This window comes from Dasypus novemcinctus, chromosome 5, assembly GCF_030445035.2.
Source record: "Dasypus novemcinctus isolate mDasNov1 chromosome 5, mDasNov1.1.hap2, whole genome shotgun sequence".
Lineage (NCBI taxonomy): Eukaryota > Metazoa > Chordata > Mammalia > Cingulata > Dasypodidae > Dasypus > Dasypus novemcinctus.
This window is the reverse complement of record NC_080677.1, coordinates 124,243,275-124,259,883: the sequence shown is the minus strand read 5'-3', so window position 1 is coordinate 124,259,883 and position 16,609 is coordinate 124,243,275. Positions and strand designations below refer to the sequence as shown.

The 16,609-nt window shown below is 36.5% G+C and overlaps 1 protein-coding gene across 1 annotated transcript; it reads right to left on the bottom strand.

Annotated features, from left to right (window-relative positions):
- Positions 1-12,690: 12,690 nt before the first annotated feature.
- Positions 12,691-13,623, bottom strand: LOC101433499 (olfactory receptor 2A12). Its single transcript, XM_004449863.1, has one exon. The coding sequence runs from the start codon at positions 13,621-13,623 to the stop codon at positions 12,691-12,693; it is 933 nt and encodes a 310-aa protein (XP_004449920.1).
- Between the last annotated feature and the right edge of the window lie 2,986 nt (positions 13,624-16,609).

The window sequence follows — 16,609 nt, the reverse complement described above, 5'->3', positions numbered from 1 at the left end:
TCAAAAAACCAGCTCTTGGTCTTGTTTATCTGTTCAAGTGCTTTCTTATTTTCTATTTCATTTAGTTCTGCTCTTATCTTTGTTATTTCCTTCCTTCTTCTTCCTGTTGGGTTACTTTGTTGTTGTTTTTCTAATTCCTTCAAATGTGCAGTTAGTTCTTCAATTTTTGCTCTTTCTTTTTTGATATATGAATTTATGGCTATAAACTTCCCTCTCAGTACTGCTTTTGCTGCATCCCATAAATTTTGGTATGTTGTGTTATCATTATCATTTGTTTCAAGGTAGTCATTGATTTCTTTTGAGATTTCCTCTTTGACCCACTGTTTTTCTAAGAGTGTGCTGTTTAATTTCCAAATCCTGGTGTGAAATCTGGTCTTCTGTCCCTTGCAAATCTCCAGCTTGACTCCACTGTGGTCAGAGATAATGTTTTGTATGATTTCAATCTTTCTGAATTCGTTCAGCCTTTCTTTGTGGCCTAGCATATGATCTATCTTGGAGAATGATCCATGTGCACTTGAGAAAAATGTATATCCTGCTGTGTTTGGGTGTAGTGATCTATATATATCTATTAGATCCAGCTCCTCTAATATACTATTCAGATGTTTTGTTTCTTTGGTGATTCTCTTTTGAGATGTTCTGTCCAGATTTGATAGTGGTGTATTAAAATCCCCCACTATAATTGTAGATGTATCTATTCTTTCACTTAGTTTTTCCAGCGTTTGCCTGACGTATTTAGAGGCACCCTTGTTAGGGGCATAGATATTTATGATTGTTCGATCTTCTTGACAGATTTTCCCTTTCACTAAAATGTAGTATCCTTCTTTGTCTCTCACAATTGTTTCACATTTAAAGTCTATTTTGTCTGATATTAATATAGCTACTCCTGCCTTTTTTTGGTTATTGTTAGCTTGTATGATTGTTTTCCAGCCATTCACTTTCAATCTCCATGCATCTCTGGTTCTAAGATGTGTCTCTTGTAGACAGCATATGGATGGGTCAGATTTCCTTATCCAATGTCCCAGTCTGAATCTTTTGATAGGTGAGTTTAATCCGTTGAAATTCAGTGTTATTACTATCAAGGATTTATTTGTGTTAGCCATATTTTGATTGGATTTGTGTTTGTCATATTTTGTTTGTATATATTTTTTTTGTCTTTTTTTTGTTGTTGTTGTTGGTCTTATACTCTCCTCCAACTCTGCCTTTCCTGTTTTTTCCTTTCTTCCTGCAGAACTCCCTTTAGAATTTCTTGAAGGGGAGGTTTCTTGTTGGTATACTCTTTCAGTTTCTGTTTGTCTGTGAATATTTTGAACTCTCCATCATGTTTGAATGCTAGTTTAGCTGGATAGAGTATTCTTGGTTGGAAATTTCTTTCCTTTAGTACCTTGACTATATCATACCACTGCCTTCTTGCCTCCATGGTTTCAGAAGAGAAATCAGCACTTAATCTAATTGAGCTTCCCTTGTATGTGATGGTTTTCTTTTCTCTTGCTGCTTTTAGGATTTTCTCTTTGTCTTGAGCATTAGATAATTTGACAAGTATATGTCTTGGGGTGGGCCTGTTGGGGTTTATGACTAGTGGAGTGCGCTGTGCTTCTTGGATATGTACATCTGTCTCTTTCAGTAGATTTGGGAAGTTTTCAGCCATTATTTCCTGCAACACTCCTTCTGACCCCTTTCCCTTCTCTTCACCTTCTGGAATGCCTATAATACGTATGTTTGAGCGTTTTGCATTGTCATTCAGGTCCCTAAATCCTAACTGGATTTTTTCTATCTTCTTATTGACCCCTTCTACTATCTGTTTGATTTCTGATGTACTGTCTTCCACATCACTAATTCTCTGCTCTGTCTCTTCTAGTCTGCTGATATTTGCTGCAAGTGTATTTTTGATTTCTTGAACTGTGGTGTTCATTCCCATCATATCTGTTATGTTTTTGCGTATGTCTGCAATTTCCCCTCCAAGTGATGTCTTCATGTTGTTAACCTCTTTCATTACTTCGTCAAATTTGTCGGTGATAAATGTTCTGAGATCTTTCATTGCTTGTGCCAAGTTTTGCTCCCCTTCGTGATTATTGGTTTGTTGATTGGATTCAGCCATGTTTTCCTGATTACTGGTTTGGTTTGTAGATTTTTGTTGCTTTCTGGTCATCTCTTTATTTTGACGGATTTAATCAGTTCCTTAGCTTCTTTGTCTGCTCTTGGAGGTTAATTAGCTGTTATTTTTGCATAGGTGTTATATCTTCTCTTTGTCACTTTTTTCTTCTTATTCTAGTTACTTGTTGTTGGTTAAGTTCACTTTAAAGGAAAGTATTAGTGTTGGGGAAAGGCAATTGTGTAAGCAAAGGAATAGTATAAAGTAGTATTGGTGATATATGTTAACAAAGCAAGATATGAGATCTGGGAGGATGGAGGTTAGATTCATGTAAATTGTGTAGAATTATAGCAGTAGGTAGAGTACCTATTATGAGGTAGATGATTGAATATAGGAGGAATATGGTATGAGCTAAAAAGCTATTGATTTCGTGAGAGAGGGAAAGAGAAAAGAAAGGTAATAGTTTCAAGAGTGGATAACAGACAGAAAACAAAACATAGGTATTAGAAATTAACACTTAGAGCCTTTGTGGATCGAAGAAAGGGAGGTGGGAGGTGGAATTTAGGAGAGCCAGTAGATGGTGGCAGATATCAAGATGTAGGGGAAAGAGGATAGTGTAGGTAGCCTAAATCAGTTCACACAGAAATGAGGCAGTGAAGGATGAGAAACCCAGCGAATGTGAGGTGTTTCCTGCCGCACCTATTGTATAATTGAGTTAAAATAAACTAAGTAGAATATGAGGGACAAGAGGGAGAGAGAGAACAGAATAAAAAGGGGAAAAAAAAGAAAAAAAAAGGGGGGGGTGGAAGGGACGAGAGGAAGAAAGGTACAGAGTGTGGCCAGGGGTGGGGAACAGGTAGGGGAAAGAAAAAAAAACAAAAAAAAAAAAACAGATATATATGAACCAGAATTAAAACACCCACTCCACAGCACCTACCACAAAAAAAAAAAAAAAAAAAAAAAAACCCTTAAATAACTGAGTAAAAAAAGACTTTGGGGGATACGCTGTGAGAGAAGACTAGGGGATAATGCGGTGTTATCAATCAGGAAATTGAAAAAAGTAAAGAATAAGTCAAAATGAAAATAAAAACAAAACAAAATGAAACGATAAAGAAAAAACGCCAACGTTGAAGGCTAGGGCATTTAAGGACCTCAGATGGACCTCAGTGCGTGATGGATTCAGGGATGGCAAGTCTGAGATATTGAGGACTCAAGAGATGTGAGTCTCTGTAGTGTGGGCCACCAGAATTTAGGGAATTCAGACCTGGCAGCCTCCAATCTGGTCAACAGGAAGCCTGGGAGCCCTGCAGTGTAACACAGCCCTCAGGGATCCCCACAGCTGGGTGCCAGCCCTATGGGGGAAGTCAGATCCGCAAACTCTATATTGTGACTGAACCCTGCAATTCACTTTGCTGGACTCATTAGTAGTTATCTTTCATTTGAGCTTTTGGACAGCTCCCGTCCTGTGATTCCAAACCACTGCCACTAGAGGGCGCCTCTACACCGCAGCCACTTTACTAGTACAGATCCGAAGCCCGGCCAGTGACGCGGAAAACAGATTCCAATACCAGAATACTCAAACTTCGCAAAATATTCCCTAATCTGCTTCCAGACGTGTCCCCCCGCCTTGCCGCAGCCTAGATCAATTTTCCAATTACTTCTCTTTATTGCCTACAGCCTATTTGGGTTGGAGAACGGTTACCGGGCTTTTGGGGGCGGGGCTTCAGGCGGAAGCGCTATTGTTTATATTCGTACTCAAAAGTTTCTCCCGCTTCACAACAAAACACCGTCTATCTTCCGAAATCGATCCACAAAGGCGATCTGTCAAATCAACCTGTCAACAGCTCACCCAGAGCTCCCGAACTCCTTAGCCCTTCAGAGTCATCTAAAAGCGGTGCCGCCGGGCTGGACTGCGGTTCCCCCCACCCCCAACAGGGAGGAGCCTGTGCGCGGGTCTCACCTGCGGGCAATAGAACCCAAATTATATCTACTAGACCAATCCTCTCCGTTACTTTTCCACCCAATCGATGTCCCGACACTTCTGCCCTGCAAAAATCCCGAAAAAGCCTCGCCTTGGAGAACCTGCTGCCGCGCCCAGCCGTCTCTTCCCGGGACAGACCACAAAGGCAAGTTTACTCAGCGACCATCTTGTCTCCACCCCTTAAGCATTATTCTTAACTTGAGATAGTATAAATTGGATCCCTAAAATTTAAGGATGAGAAAATTAGCATACTTAAATTTTCTACTTCTTCCCCTATGCATCGCCTAATTTTCTGAGATATATATGGCTTTCTTCAGAACTCAAGCCTTTTACGGACATTTTCAGAGGTCTTCATTATAGCCATTACCCCCTTTCTTGATAACTTAGCCCTGATTTTCTTCAGACATTAGGTGTGTTGTAGTTGGAGCTGTTCGTACTCCAGAAAAACATGTCCTTAAACTTAATCCATTCCTATGGGTGTTAACTCATTTTAAGTAGGACTTTTTGATGAGGTTACTTGAGTGGCCCATTTCAGTCAGGGTGGGTCTTGATCCTATTACTGGAGTCCTTTATAAGCAGAAAGAGATTCAGACACAGAGCGAGGAAGCCATGGAAAGCAAGAAGCTGAAATCTGACAGAATCCTGAAGAGAAGAGAGAGGCCAGGAAAGGCCATCATGTGCAGTGTCAAGAGGCAGAGGAACCAAGGACCAAGGATATTCAGCAACCAGCCCCAGAATGCCACAGTCTACAGGAAGAAAACATCATCTTGATGATGGCTTGATTTGGACCTTTCTCTAACCTCAAGACTGTAAGCCATTAAATAAGCACTGTGACTCCCACTCTTCCTTCTACGTGAAATGATTTAACCCTCTTTATTCTGCTCAGTTTTCCAAGCCCAATTCAAGCATTACCATCAGTGTAAGACTAGCTAACATTCTGAGAAAGTTAAGTTCTTTTTGGTGTATTTATGTACAATGCTAAGGTGGTAAACATGTCCCCTTATTTCTTAAATGGTAATTGATCATGAATGGTTCTCATGTTTGAAAGATATATCCATTCCCTTCAGAAAAAGTGGCTCAATATCACAGTCCTAAGAGGATGTTCAGAGTTGGGTAGTCTATGGGGAACAATGTGTCCTTCACAAAATAATAATAATAATTTAAAAATATCCCTTTGATGATTCTGATTTCTACTCCCTCTCCTGGTCATGGCAGTGAGGAATGTTTATGTTTGGTCTAGAATCATTAGCTCATTGGTGTAAGGTAAAATTGTGAATAATTGGAATACAAGTTCTAAAGCTAGGTAGCCAAGGTTTCAACTTTAGCTTTATCATACTATCTTCTTTTTTATCCTCCCCACGCCTTGCAGCTTTTTGCGTGTTGCCTGCTCTCTGTGTCCATTTGCTCAGCATTCTTCTGTGTCTGTATTTATTTTTATTTATTTCCCCCTCCCCCTTGGCAGCTTGGTTGCTGTCTGCTCTCTGCGTCCGTTTGCTGCACCCTCTTCTGCATTTTTTTGCTTGTCTCCCTTTTTTGTTGTTGCATCACCTTGCTGAGTCAACTCCCTGTGGCACTTGCAGGCCGGGGAGCACTCCGCGGCGCCTTGGCGGGTGCCTCTCTGCAGCGTGTGGGCAAGCCTGCCTTCACAAGGAGGCCCTGGGACTCGAACCCAGGGCCTCCCTTATGGTGGATGAGAGCCCAACTGATTGAGCCACAGCCACTTCCCTTTTCCATACTATCTTACTGGCCTTGGATAAGTTACTCAACCTCTCTATTCCCCAGTTTTACCATGTATAAAACAGGAATTAAAAAAGAAAGATCCTTATATCATAGTATTTTGTGGTATTAATGATTTAATAAGTGTAAAGTGTTAAAAACAGTTTTTGGCAACACGGAATAAATGTGTCAGCTTTATTGTTTCTCTCTCTCCTCTAACTTGTGTGCTCCTTGATTTCAAGAGGAAAAGGGATGGGACTCACATTTTCCTAGGGATGCGTTTTAGTGACCAGATATTAATGGATCTCCTTGTCTTTGCATGGCTTGACTCTACATATTAGAACACAGCTATGAACAAGACAGAGTTGATGCCTGCAATGATTTTCTATGTTATGACTGACAATTTATGCTTGAGAACTGGTTTATTAGAAGCTACCTTTATAAAGATGTAGTGGAAAATAATTCTGTGCCTTATATTTTCACCTTTTATGGTCTGTTTGGATGAATAAAAATTCTTAATTTCGATTTAGTCAAATTTTTCAACATTTTCTTTGCAGCCAGCAAGTGTGTATTATATTAAAAATCCTTCCTTTTCATATTTTCTAAGACCTTTATAGCTTTTATTTCCCCCCACCCTGAGATGGTGTCCTCATCTGCTTGATCACTGGTTTTGCTCGTTGTTTGCGCTCTTTGTATGCTCATTTTTGCTCAATGTTTGCTTGTTGCCTGCTCATTTGTTTGCCTTCTTTTGGAGGCACTGGAAACTGAACTCAGGGGTGGGTGCTCAACTGCTCAACTGTGTGAGCCACATCCACTCCTCCTATAGCTTTGATTTCAATACTTTGGTCTTGGATCCACCAGAAATCTAGTTTTCTGCATGGTTTGAGTATGTATATGAACACTCAATGGTCCCAGCAGTATTTACTACCTTGTCTTTCCTTTAGTGAACTGTCCTGCTGCATCTGACATATAACAAGTGTTAATCAAACATAAATATGTTTCTATGCTTTCTATTCTGTTCAGAGTATTTGTTTTTCCATCCCTGTATGAATACCATAGAGCTTGATAAGTGTGTTTTGATATCTGGTAAACCAAATTTCCCCACCTTGTACAACTTTTATTTTAGTAGTGTTTTGCTAGTCTTGGCCCTTTGCCTATTAGAATCAGCTTGTCATGTTCTGTATACACCAACACACCTTGCTGGGATATTGTAGGATATTGAATGAGATTGTATTAAATCTGTTACTTGATTTGAGAAGACTGAAATCCTTGCAATATTATGCTTTCCAATAGAAGAACATGTATTTCTCACATTGTATATCTGTCTATTTAGTTCCCAGTCTCTCAATAATATTTTCTGTCTCTTTAGAGTTTTAACATCCTTTGTTAGATTTATTCCTAGGCACTTCAAAATTTAATCTTGTGGTATTATATATTACCATATATATCATTTTCTAAAGTTTCATTGTAATTGTTTATTGGTGCTATATTAAAATAGAATAGATTTTCATATTGATTTTGTATTAGATGCCTTGTTAAAATCATTATTTTAGTAATATTTCAGAATACGTTTTGCGTTTTCTATATACACAATCATGTCATTTGTACATAATGAAATTTGTTTCTTCCATCCCAGTTTCATGTGTTTGTACTTGTGTGTGTTTCCTTTTCTTTTTGTCTATCTGTACTGGTTAGGATCTCTAGTGAAGCATTGAAAACAAGTGGTGAAAACATGTACCCTTGTCTTTCTTTATCTTTTTTTTTTTAAGATTTATTTATTTTTATTTATTTCTCTCCCCTTCCTCCCGCCCCAGCCCCAGTTGTCTGTTCTCTGTGTCTGTTTGCTGCATCTCCTTCTTTGTCCACTTCTGTTGTTGTCAGCGGCACCAGGCATCTGAGGCTCCTCTTTTTGCATCATCTTGCTGCGCCAGCTCTCCATGTGTGCAGCGCCATTCTTGGGCAGGCTGCACTTTCTTTCTCGCTGGGCGCCTCTCCTTATGGGCGCACTCCTTGCACGTGGGCTCCCCTACGCGGGGGATACCCCTGTGTGGCAGGGTACTCTTTGTGCGCATCAGCACTGCACATGGGCCAGCTCCACACGGGTCAAGGAGGCCCGGGGTTTAAACTACAGATCTCCCATGTGGTAGACGGACTCCCTAGCCACTGGGCCAAGTCTGCTTCCCTCTTTATCTTTAAGGAAAAAATTTTGCATTTCACCATTAAGTATGATGTCTGATGTTGTTTTGCATTGTTTTTGTTTTGTTTTGTTGCAGATTCTAAGAACAGTTACTTTTTTTTTTTTACTAGGTTGTAAAGTGTTTTTATCATAGATCTATGTTGAATATTGTCAAACACTCTTGGATTTACTGAGATGGTCATATGATTTCTATTCTTTAATTTGTTCACATGGCAAATTCTTTCCATCATTTGTTTTAATGTTAAATAATAACTCTTGTATTTTGGGGATAAAGACAAACTGATCAAGAAGTATTATTATTTTATTTTACAGGATTTGTTTTACTCGTATTTTCTTTAATATAGTCATATCTCTGTTCATGAGTAGAATGTGACTATAACCTTCTGTTTCATAATGCTTACCTCAGGTTTGGTATGAAGATTATGCTAGTCTCCTAAGAGAAGATTGGGGTATTTTTTGGTTTCCTGTTTTGAAAAATAATTTATGTAAGATTGTAATTCTATCTTCCTTGAATAATTTTTAGAAAATTACATGGGTACCATCTGAATCTATGCTTGTTTCTGTTTGCTTTTTGTGAGAATTTCTAATTCAATTTAATATAATGACATAAAGTTGTTCAAAGTATATCATAATATCTTCCTAATGTCTGCAATATCTGCAGTGATAGTCCTCTATTTCTGAAATTATTCATTTGTGCTCCTTCACTTTTTATCTTACCCAGTCTCATCAGTTATTAACTTTAATATTCTTTTCAACAAAAAACTGTTGACTCAAAATCTTTTCTATTTCCTGTTTGTGTTTTCTATTTTTTAAATGTATGATATTATTTATTTATGTTTATTTTCTTCCAGTTGGCAGTTAATTTCCTTCAGCACATTGAAAATAATTTTCCACTGGCTCTTTCTTCCATCTTTAGCTGATGAATATAAGTTGCCAGTCTGACTTCTGAACTGAGCATTTACATTCTGGCAGCTTTTTAGACTTTGTTTTTGTCTTTGGTTTTCTGCAAACATACCAGGATGTATTCAGGAAAGGCATTCTGTTTATTCTTCTTGTGTGGACTTCATTAAGGCTCCTGAATGTGATAATAATGAATTCTCTACCCAGGGTAAATATCTTTCAAGCATGAAATAAATTTGTAGATATTTTCGGGTAAATACAAGAGTGAATTGGTCAGGAAATTCTAAAATTGGTATTTGAGGCAGAAAGAGAGTAATCCCATGTGTCATACTAGAGTTGCAAGAATGAAAGAAGAGCAAAGAAAAATCTCAAAAATGAAGCACGATCACCCAGCACAACTAACAAGGAGAAGATGATGGATAACTGACATACTGAGAGTGAACCAAGAGTGTCTACAACAGCAAGCAAGAGAGTTTCATCCATCAGCTGTATGAGATCGAAGCCCCACCTCAATTAAAGGTGGATGGGCATCACCATCCCAGAATCATCAAGACTGGGGAATGAACTATGGACTAAAGTAGACTTAATAGTATTTTACTGTTGACGTACTGTGATTCTAGCAATGGAAGAAATTGTATCATTGATGTGGAGGCAGTGGCCACTGAAGGTTCTGAGGGTAAACAGAGGGAAAAACTGTGTAATATGGGGCATTTTGGGGACTTGGGATTGCCCTGAATGACATTACAAAGACAGATATGGGCCATTATATATCTTACCATAACCTACAGAATTGAGTGGGAAAGAATGTAAACTACAATGTAAACTATAATCCATGCTTAGTGGCAATGCTCCAAAATGTGTTTTTCAATTGCAATGAATGTACCACACTAATGAAAAATGTTGCTAATTTGGGAAAATGTGGGAGGTGTGGGGAGCAGGGCATATGGAAATACCCTATATAGTCTCTGGAACATTTATGTAATCTAAATAGTTTTAAAAATTTTTTTAAATGAAAAGAAAAAAAAAAAAGAAGCTTGACTGTATAATAACGTAATACCTAGCTGGGTTTTAAAACATACAAAAGATAAAATTAAAATATGAGATACTAATAACATAAAAGTTGGGATGGGCTGTATGGGATTCAATTGTCTAAGGTCCTTGTATTGTCCAGGAGGGTGGATAAAAGTTAGAAGCTTCTATTTTCATAAGTTAAGTGGGCATCATTACTTTCAAGATAAACTACTAAAAGAATAAGAAGACCCAATATAAGTATGAAGCAGAGAAAAAAATAGAATGTTACAAAAAATAATCCAAATGGTAACAAAGAGAGAAAAAGAAGCAGAATTTTTGAGATAAATAATAAGCTACAAAATAAGGTGGATAATTTAAACCAAAATTTATTTATAAAAACAATTACTGTAAATGTTAAAAATAAATATAAATTTGTAAGATATACCAACAGCAATAAAAAAGATGGTTTCACTTATTTTCTGGATCAATTCTTGGGATTTCTTATTTTCTAGATAAATTCTTTTTTAAGCTTATAAACTTAAAAAAAAGCCTTTCAATTGAAAGAGGAAAATCTATGGTTTTAGAATTTTATTAATATTTTAATTATTTATTTTTCTTTGCTTTTAACAAGTTATAATATTTACAAAATATAAAAATTTTAAAGGTCACTAAATAATGGAATGTGCTTTAACAGAAATTGAAACTTAATTTTTTAAAATTCTATGGTGATTATAAAACAAGAGAATAAACCTTAAAGAAGTGGTAAATAAGTTTAAATATATTATACTCATAATACATATCAAATACTAAATTAATACAAATAGAGGATTCTACATTTAAGTATATCATTTGCTAAAGCAATACAATTTCACAAGACAACACATTTTACACATAATTTCACATATACCAAATTCAAAACTACCTTTCACTTTGAAATTTTTCTGTCTCAAATTTGTGTAGAGAGTGTGGGAAGAACTGAATGAGTAGAAAACCACTAATGGCCCAACCATTAACAAGTTTGTTTTTTTTCATGCAGGATCCTTAATTAAATAAATGACAGCATTTTTATTTTAAACATTCTCTTGGTTTTTCAGAAAGTGCCCATTAATCTGATGACATTCATTCAAATAGTTTCTTCCAAATAAGAATTTTAAAAAGAGAAATAAGTTCCACAGTTGAGATTAAGATAAGGCCAGGCATTGATATTTGACACTATATTATAAGACACCATTAATGGATGGCCCTCAAAAACTTAGATTCCAAGGCCTGAGAATAATTATCTGTGGTTTTATGTTCCATCCTCGGGCCTAGGAATCTAATGCAATTTTTCCTGCAGAAATTTAAACTTTCCTGGGGCAAGTGACCCATTTATTCTTTCTATGTTTTTCTTTTGGAATGGGCGTGTCTATCCAATGGTGGTTCCACTATTGGATTTTTCGAAGAAGGTAACTTTTTTCCTTATTTTGTCGACCAACTGATGGAGAAGAATTTTGCCTCAAGATGGATCATAACTAAAGTCTCATCCATACATGATTTAGATAATTTAGCTGATGGAATTTGGAACTTTTGAGTTGTTGCTAATTGAGATTTTGGATTTAAAGTCAATATTGGGTTGGGTTAAGACTTTGGGGGATGAAGGGATGGGATGAATGTTCTTTGCATATGTGACACACCTGAATTTTCCGAGGGTCAGAGCATGGGCTGTAGTATACCCTGCTCCCCTTGCAAAATTCATGTCTGCCTGTAATCTCAAAATGTGACCTTATTTGAATAGGGTCTTTGCAGATGTAATTGGTTAAGTAAAAGTGAGCTTATTCTGGATTAGACTGGGTCCTAAATCCAATGACTGATGTTTTTAAATGAGAAAGGAAAGAAAGGTCTGGATATAGACAGACAGAGAAGATACACAGGGAAGAAGTCAAGGTGAAAATATAGATTGGAATGGTACAGCTGCATACCCAGGAACACCAAAGATTAACTGCAATTTCAGAAACAGACAAGAGACAGGCAAGAATTCTTCTCTGGAACCTTCAGAGGGAACATGGCCCTTCCAAAACCTTGATTTTGGCCTGCTAAGCTCCAGAACTGTGACAGAATAAGCTTAGTTGTTTTCAGCCACCAATTTTGTAGCAATTTTTAATGACAGCCCAAAGAAACATATATACATAATTTACCCATTAGTTTTCACTTCTTTTTTAAGTAGAAAAGTATTAGTTAGGGCACATAGTCTACCATATTCCCAGAAACTGAAATCTAAATCATCATATTTCAATTTTAGACTCTTATTTTATTATACTGCCTCCCCCACATCTTTTTAAAAAAATTAGTTTTGATACTATTCTTTTTTACATGGTCAAGATCTGTGCTATCTACATTCTGTTCAGTAATCATCACGGAGTTTTTGACTCCTTTTTTTTACTTAAATGAATTTAATTTTGACCAATAGTTGTGTTATCAGATCTTGTACATACACCAGTAAGTTTTGGTTGGCTGAGAAATTATTTTTTTCTAGATATCTCATAGGTGCATATTTTCTGAGTTCTTGCAATATTCATACATATATATGTTCATACACACATATGGTCATTTTTATATGTTTGATGTGTCAGGATGTTTTTGCCTTCAAATAACAGAAAATCACAGCTAAAATAGCTTAAGCAGTAAAGGGTTTATTTTATTTTATGAAAAGTTCAAAGATAGTACTAGGTTGGGTAGATTTTTAGGCTAAAAAGAGCATGCAAGAATCCAGAATTATGAAGACCAAGCTCACATACTCAGAAAAGACCAAACCATATTTCACAATGATCTTTGTTTCCATAGCACTCTTCTCAGGGCTCCTTTCACCTCTGCATTCCTCAAACTGTAGATTAGGGGATTCAGCATAGGGTTGAAAAGACAATAAAACAATGAGAGAATCTTTCTCTGATCTTGAGAATGCCTGGACTTGGGGGCCATATACATGACGATGGCACTGCCAAAGAAGAGCCCAACCACACAGAGGTGAGATGAGCAAGTGGAGAAGGCCTTTCTACGACCTTCATCTGACTGGATTCTTAGGATGGCAAACAGGATGCGGGTGTAGGATACCAGGACCAAGCAGAGAGGTCCAACTAAAACACACACAGAGCCAGCAAAGAGGACAACTTGGTTGAGCCTAGTGTCAGCACAGGCCAGTCTGAATACTGACATGATTTGACAGAAGAAGTGGTTGATTTTTTGTGGCCCACAAAATGGCAGCCTCAGAATGAGAGTAATATGGACTAGAGACAAAAGAAAACTAAATAACCAGCAAGTGGCAGCCAGACCAGTGCAAATTCTCCAGTTCATGATAATGGTGTATTGCAAGGGGTGGCAGATCGCCACATACCGATCACAGGACATTACCACCAAAATCATACACTCTGTGACAGCAAAAGCCAAATACAAAAAAGTCTGAAGTATGCATGGAGCAAAGAATATGGTTTTTTCCTGCTTCATAATATTTATCAGCATTTTAGGGACGATGGTTGAGGCATAGGACATATCAACAATGGCCAGGTGTGAGAGGAAGAAGTACATGGGGCTATGAAGTCTGAAGTCCATCCAGATGAGCCCTAGGATAATCCCATTTCCCATTAGGGTGAGGCTGTAAAATAGCAAGAAGAACCCAAAGAGGAAAACCTCCAGCACTGGATTAACTTGAAATCCCAGCAGGATGACTTCTATGATCCATGTCTGATTGCTTCCCATGTTCTTGAGACAGAGAAACTTAAAGCTGCACTTATGACAGAAATTTCAGATCTGAGGCATAGAAAAAATTGACAGGCTCATTTTAGAATAAGAATTTATGCCAGAGGCCACAAATAAGTAATTCATAGGCTCACTCCCTCACACAGGTCTGGGTTGTTGACCTGTAAATTTGGTATTTATAAGGAATGCCTTTAAACATTAATCATTGACCAATAATAAAATTAGGGTTTTTCCCATAAAAAGTGGGCTCTCTGGCCTCTTTTGAAAAAATAAAAAGTGAGAAAATGTGTCAATTACTGCCATTCATGGTAAACAACAATCAACTAAGAAGCAGATAAAAAGAGACAATTCCTCCCAGACATTTAAACTTAGTGGAACTTGTCAATTTTATCTTTGTACTTTCACTACATATAATGTTAGCTAAGCAGAAAGTGAAATGTCTGGCCAAGATGGGCTTCTAAGCTCTGCATCAAACACATGGAAATGAGAGATAAAAATATAAAATATAATCCTTAAATAGAGAGCCGGGTATGAAGAAAACTATTTCTCCATTCACCAAAAGTGAATCAGAAATTTAATACATAGAGCAGAACTGAAATTCGAGACATGATGTGCTCCAAATCTAAAAGCAGAGAATCATAACCAGAAATGAGCTCCTATGGAGTCAAGACAAGTTTTGTGTGCCATGGATACCAACATGACTACTTCCCCAAATGGTAAGGACTCATGAAAAGTGGTCGAAAGTATATATTGATATGCTATATACAGTGGTTATAAAGAAATCGGTATGTTATAATTTAATCTCCAGAGTTTGAGACACATTATAAGACTTGGTTCAATATCTAGAGCCCATGGATCCCTCACATTCAAGAAAGGGATAAAGAAAGGGTGTGAAAAATCAAACTAAAATAAAAAAAAATAATAAAAAGACTCATTCAATCATAGTTTGCCTATAAACAAATTTTCAAAACACAAGCAATTCTAATTCTAAAGAAAAACAACAAAGTATACAAATGGAAATTTAAATTCACTCGAGATGAAATTAAATGTATAGAATAATCTTATAAGACTCAAATATAAGGATGATTAAGGCATTCCAATATATCGTTGAAATCTTGATATTTAGCAAAATGTCCAATAACTTAATAAAAATAAAGTTGGAATGAAAATCAGTCTGTATATATAAAAAAGGATCAACTATAAATCTTGGAAAAAAGAAACAAAGCCACTCATTAAAAATAATAATAAAGAAATAAATTCCAGATCAGACATCATAAAACGGGAAATAGTTTATTGAAAGAACTTTAAGAATCAATACAGATTTTGACAGATTTTAGAGATAAAGGGACAAAATCTTGACAGTGCAGTTTAGAGGTATGAATGACAGAGAAGTCAAACTTAAGTATGGTTAAGTGCACAGAAAAAGAGAAAAGAAGATGTAGTGAAGAAGTAATATTGGATGAAGTTTCACCAAAAATATTCCAAAATCAAAAAATAGATCTAAGTCTTTAAATTGAAAAATTATACTCCACTTAATGAGTACAATCAATAAAGATAAATTTGCACTCAAACACATTAAAGAATTTTTCATAAAATGTGTCCTGGGCAAATAGTACCTGGTAGTAGCAATATTGATATCAAACCAAAGTATTGATAGGTATATAGAAGGTAATACATAATAAAAAGGAAAGAACAATCTACCAAAAATATCAAATTCATCATCATTTCCCAATAAGGAGCCTTAGTAAACATTAAACATAAATGAAATTCTTTAATGTGAAAAAAGGGACTCCACAAAAGACTATAGAAACATTACTTAATAGTAAAATGATAAAAGATTTCTGAGTTAGGAAGTGAGTTCAAGTTACTCCACTAACATCAAATCTATATAATGTTGACTCAAGAACTAGCCAACAATAAAGAAAGAAGAAAGGACATAATGATTAAAAAGGACAAAATAAAATTTTGCAGACAACCCTACTTTAAAGCTCTATGTTCAAAATTCCCCTTGGTGAATATCAGTTTCCCATTAAAAGATCTGTCTTGATTTGATTCCTCCAGAAGTCAAGTCAAACTGGACACAATTACTTGAATTCAAGTTGTTATTTAGGAGATCCTTCCAGGAACTACTCAGGTAAATGAGAACCTAGGGAGTGAGAACTTGGGAAAGACAGCCACTGGCAAGAGTGTTTTCAAGCAGCCCATTGTGCAGATAACAAGCTGGAGAGCCGGTGTGGGCTATGAACCTCAGAGTTATCAACCTGAGGGGAAAGGAACCGGGATGTTTATACAAAAACTGCCATCAGTCGTTAGTAGAGAACCCCGGTGTGGGAGACCAAGCAGTAGGGCATTTGTTCCCTTTCCCATGGGATAGACAGCGCTGCTGGAGTGACAAGGAAAAGTGCTCAGGTAAAGAGATGCAGGTGCTAGCATTTGGAAGTTGAGAAAGCACTGTAGTGGGAGGGTGAGAGGATGTGGGTGATACACAATAAAACCTAGAGGATCCATGGTTGTACATCATCTTTAAAATTCAAAACTTGGCTTGGCATGTTCAGGCAGAGGAATAAGGATCATTTCCTGGTCTAAATTGAACGTGATAATAAATTATGAAAAAACAATTTAATAGGTATATTTTCCTATGATTTTAAAGGATTATAATAGTATAGATTTGTAATATTCTTAAATAAAAATTAAACTTTTTTAAGTTATGGAAGTTGATTTTTTAATGCTCAGTTCATTAAATTCCTTCATGCCTCCTGTTTGACACCTGCAGGAATTTTAGTTGACCCTTTATGTACAAAATTCTCTTTTGAGCTAATTTTTAAATCATTTCATTTAAGGGACACTATTTAATATTAGCTCCCATTATTCATCATAAAGTAACATGAAAATGAGATGTGTATTCAGAATGGTGTGGCAAATCTATGTAAACAGAATTAAAGTTTCTGTTTTGTTTGAGACATGAAAAATATTAGAATTTCTACAA

Bases quoted from the DNA above. Each gene is read 5' to 3' on its own strand.
- LOC101433499 (XM_004449863.1), bottom strand. From the start codon at position 13,623: ATGGGAAGCAATCAGACATGGATCATAGAAGTCATCCTGCTGGGATTT.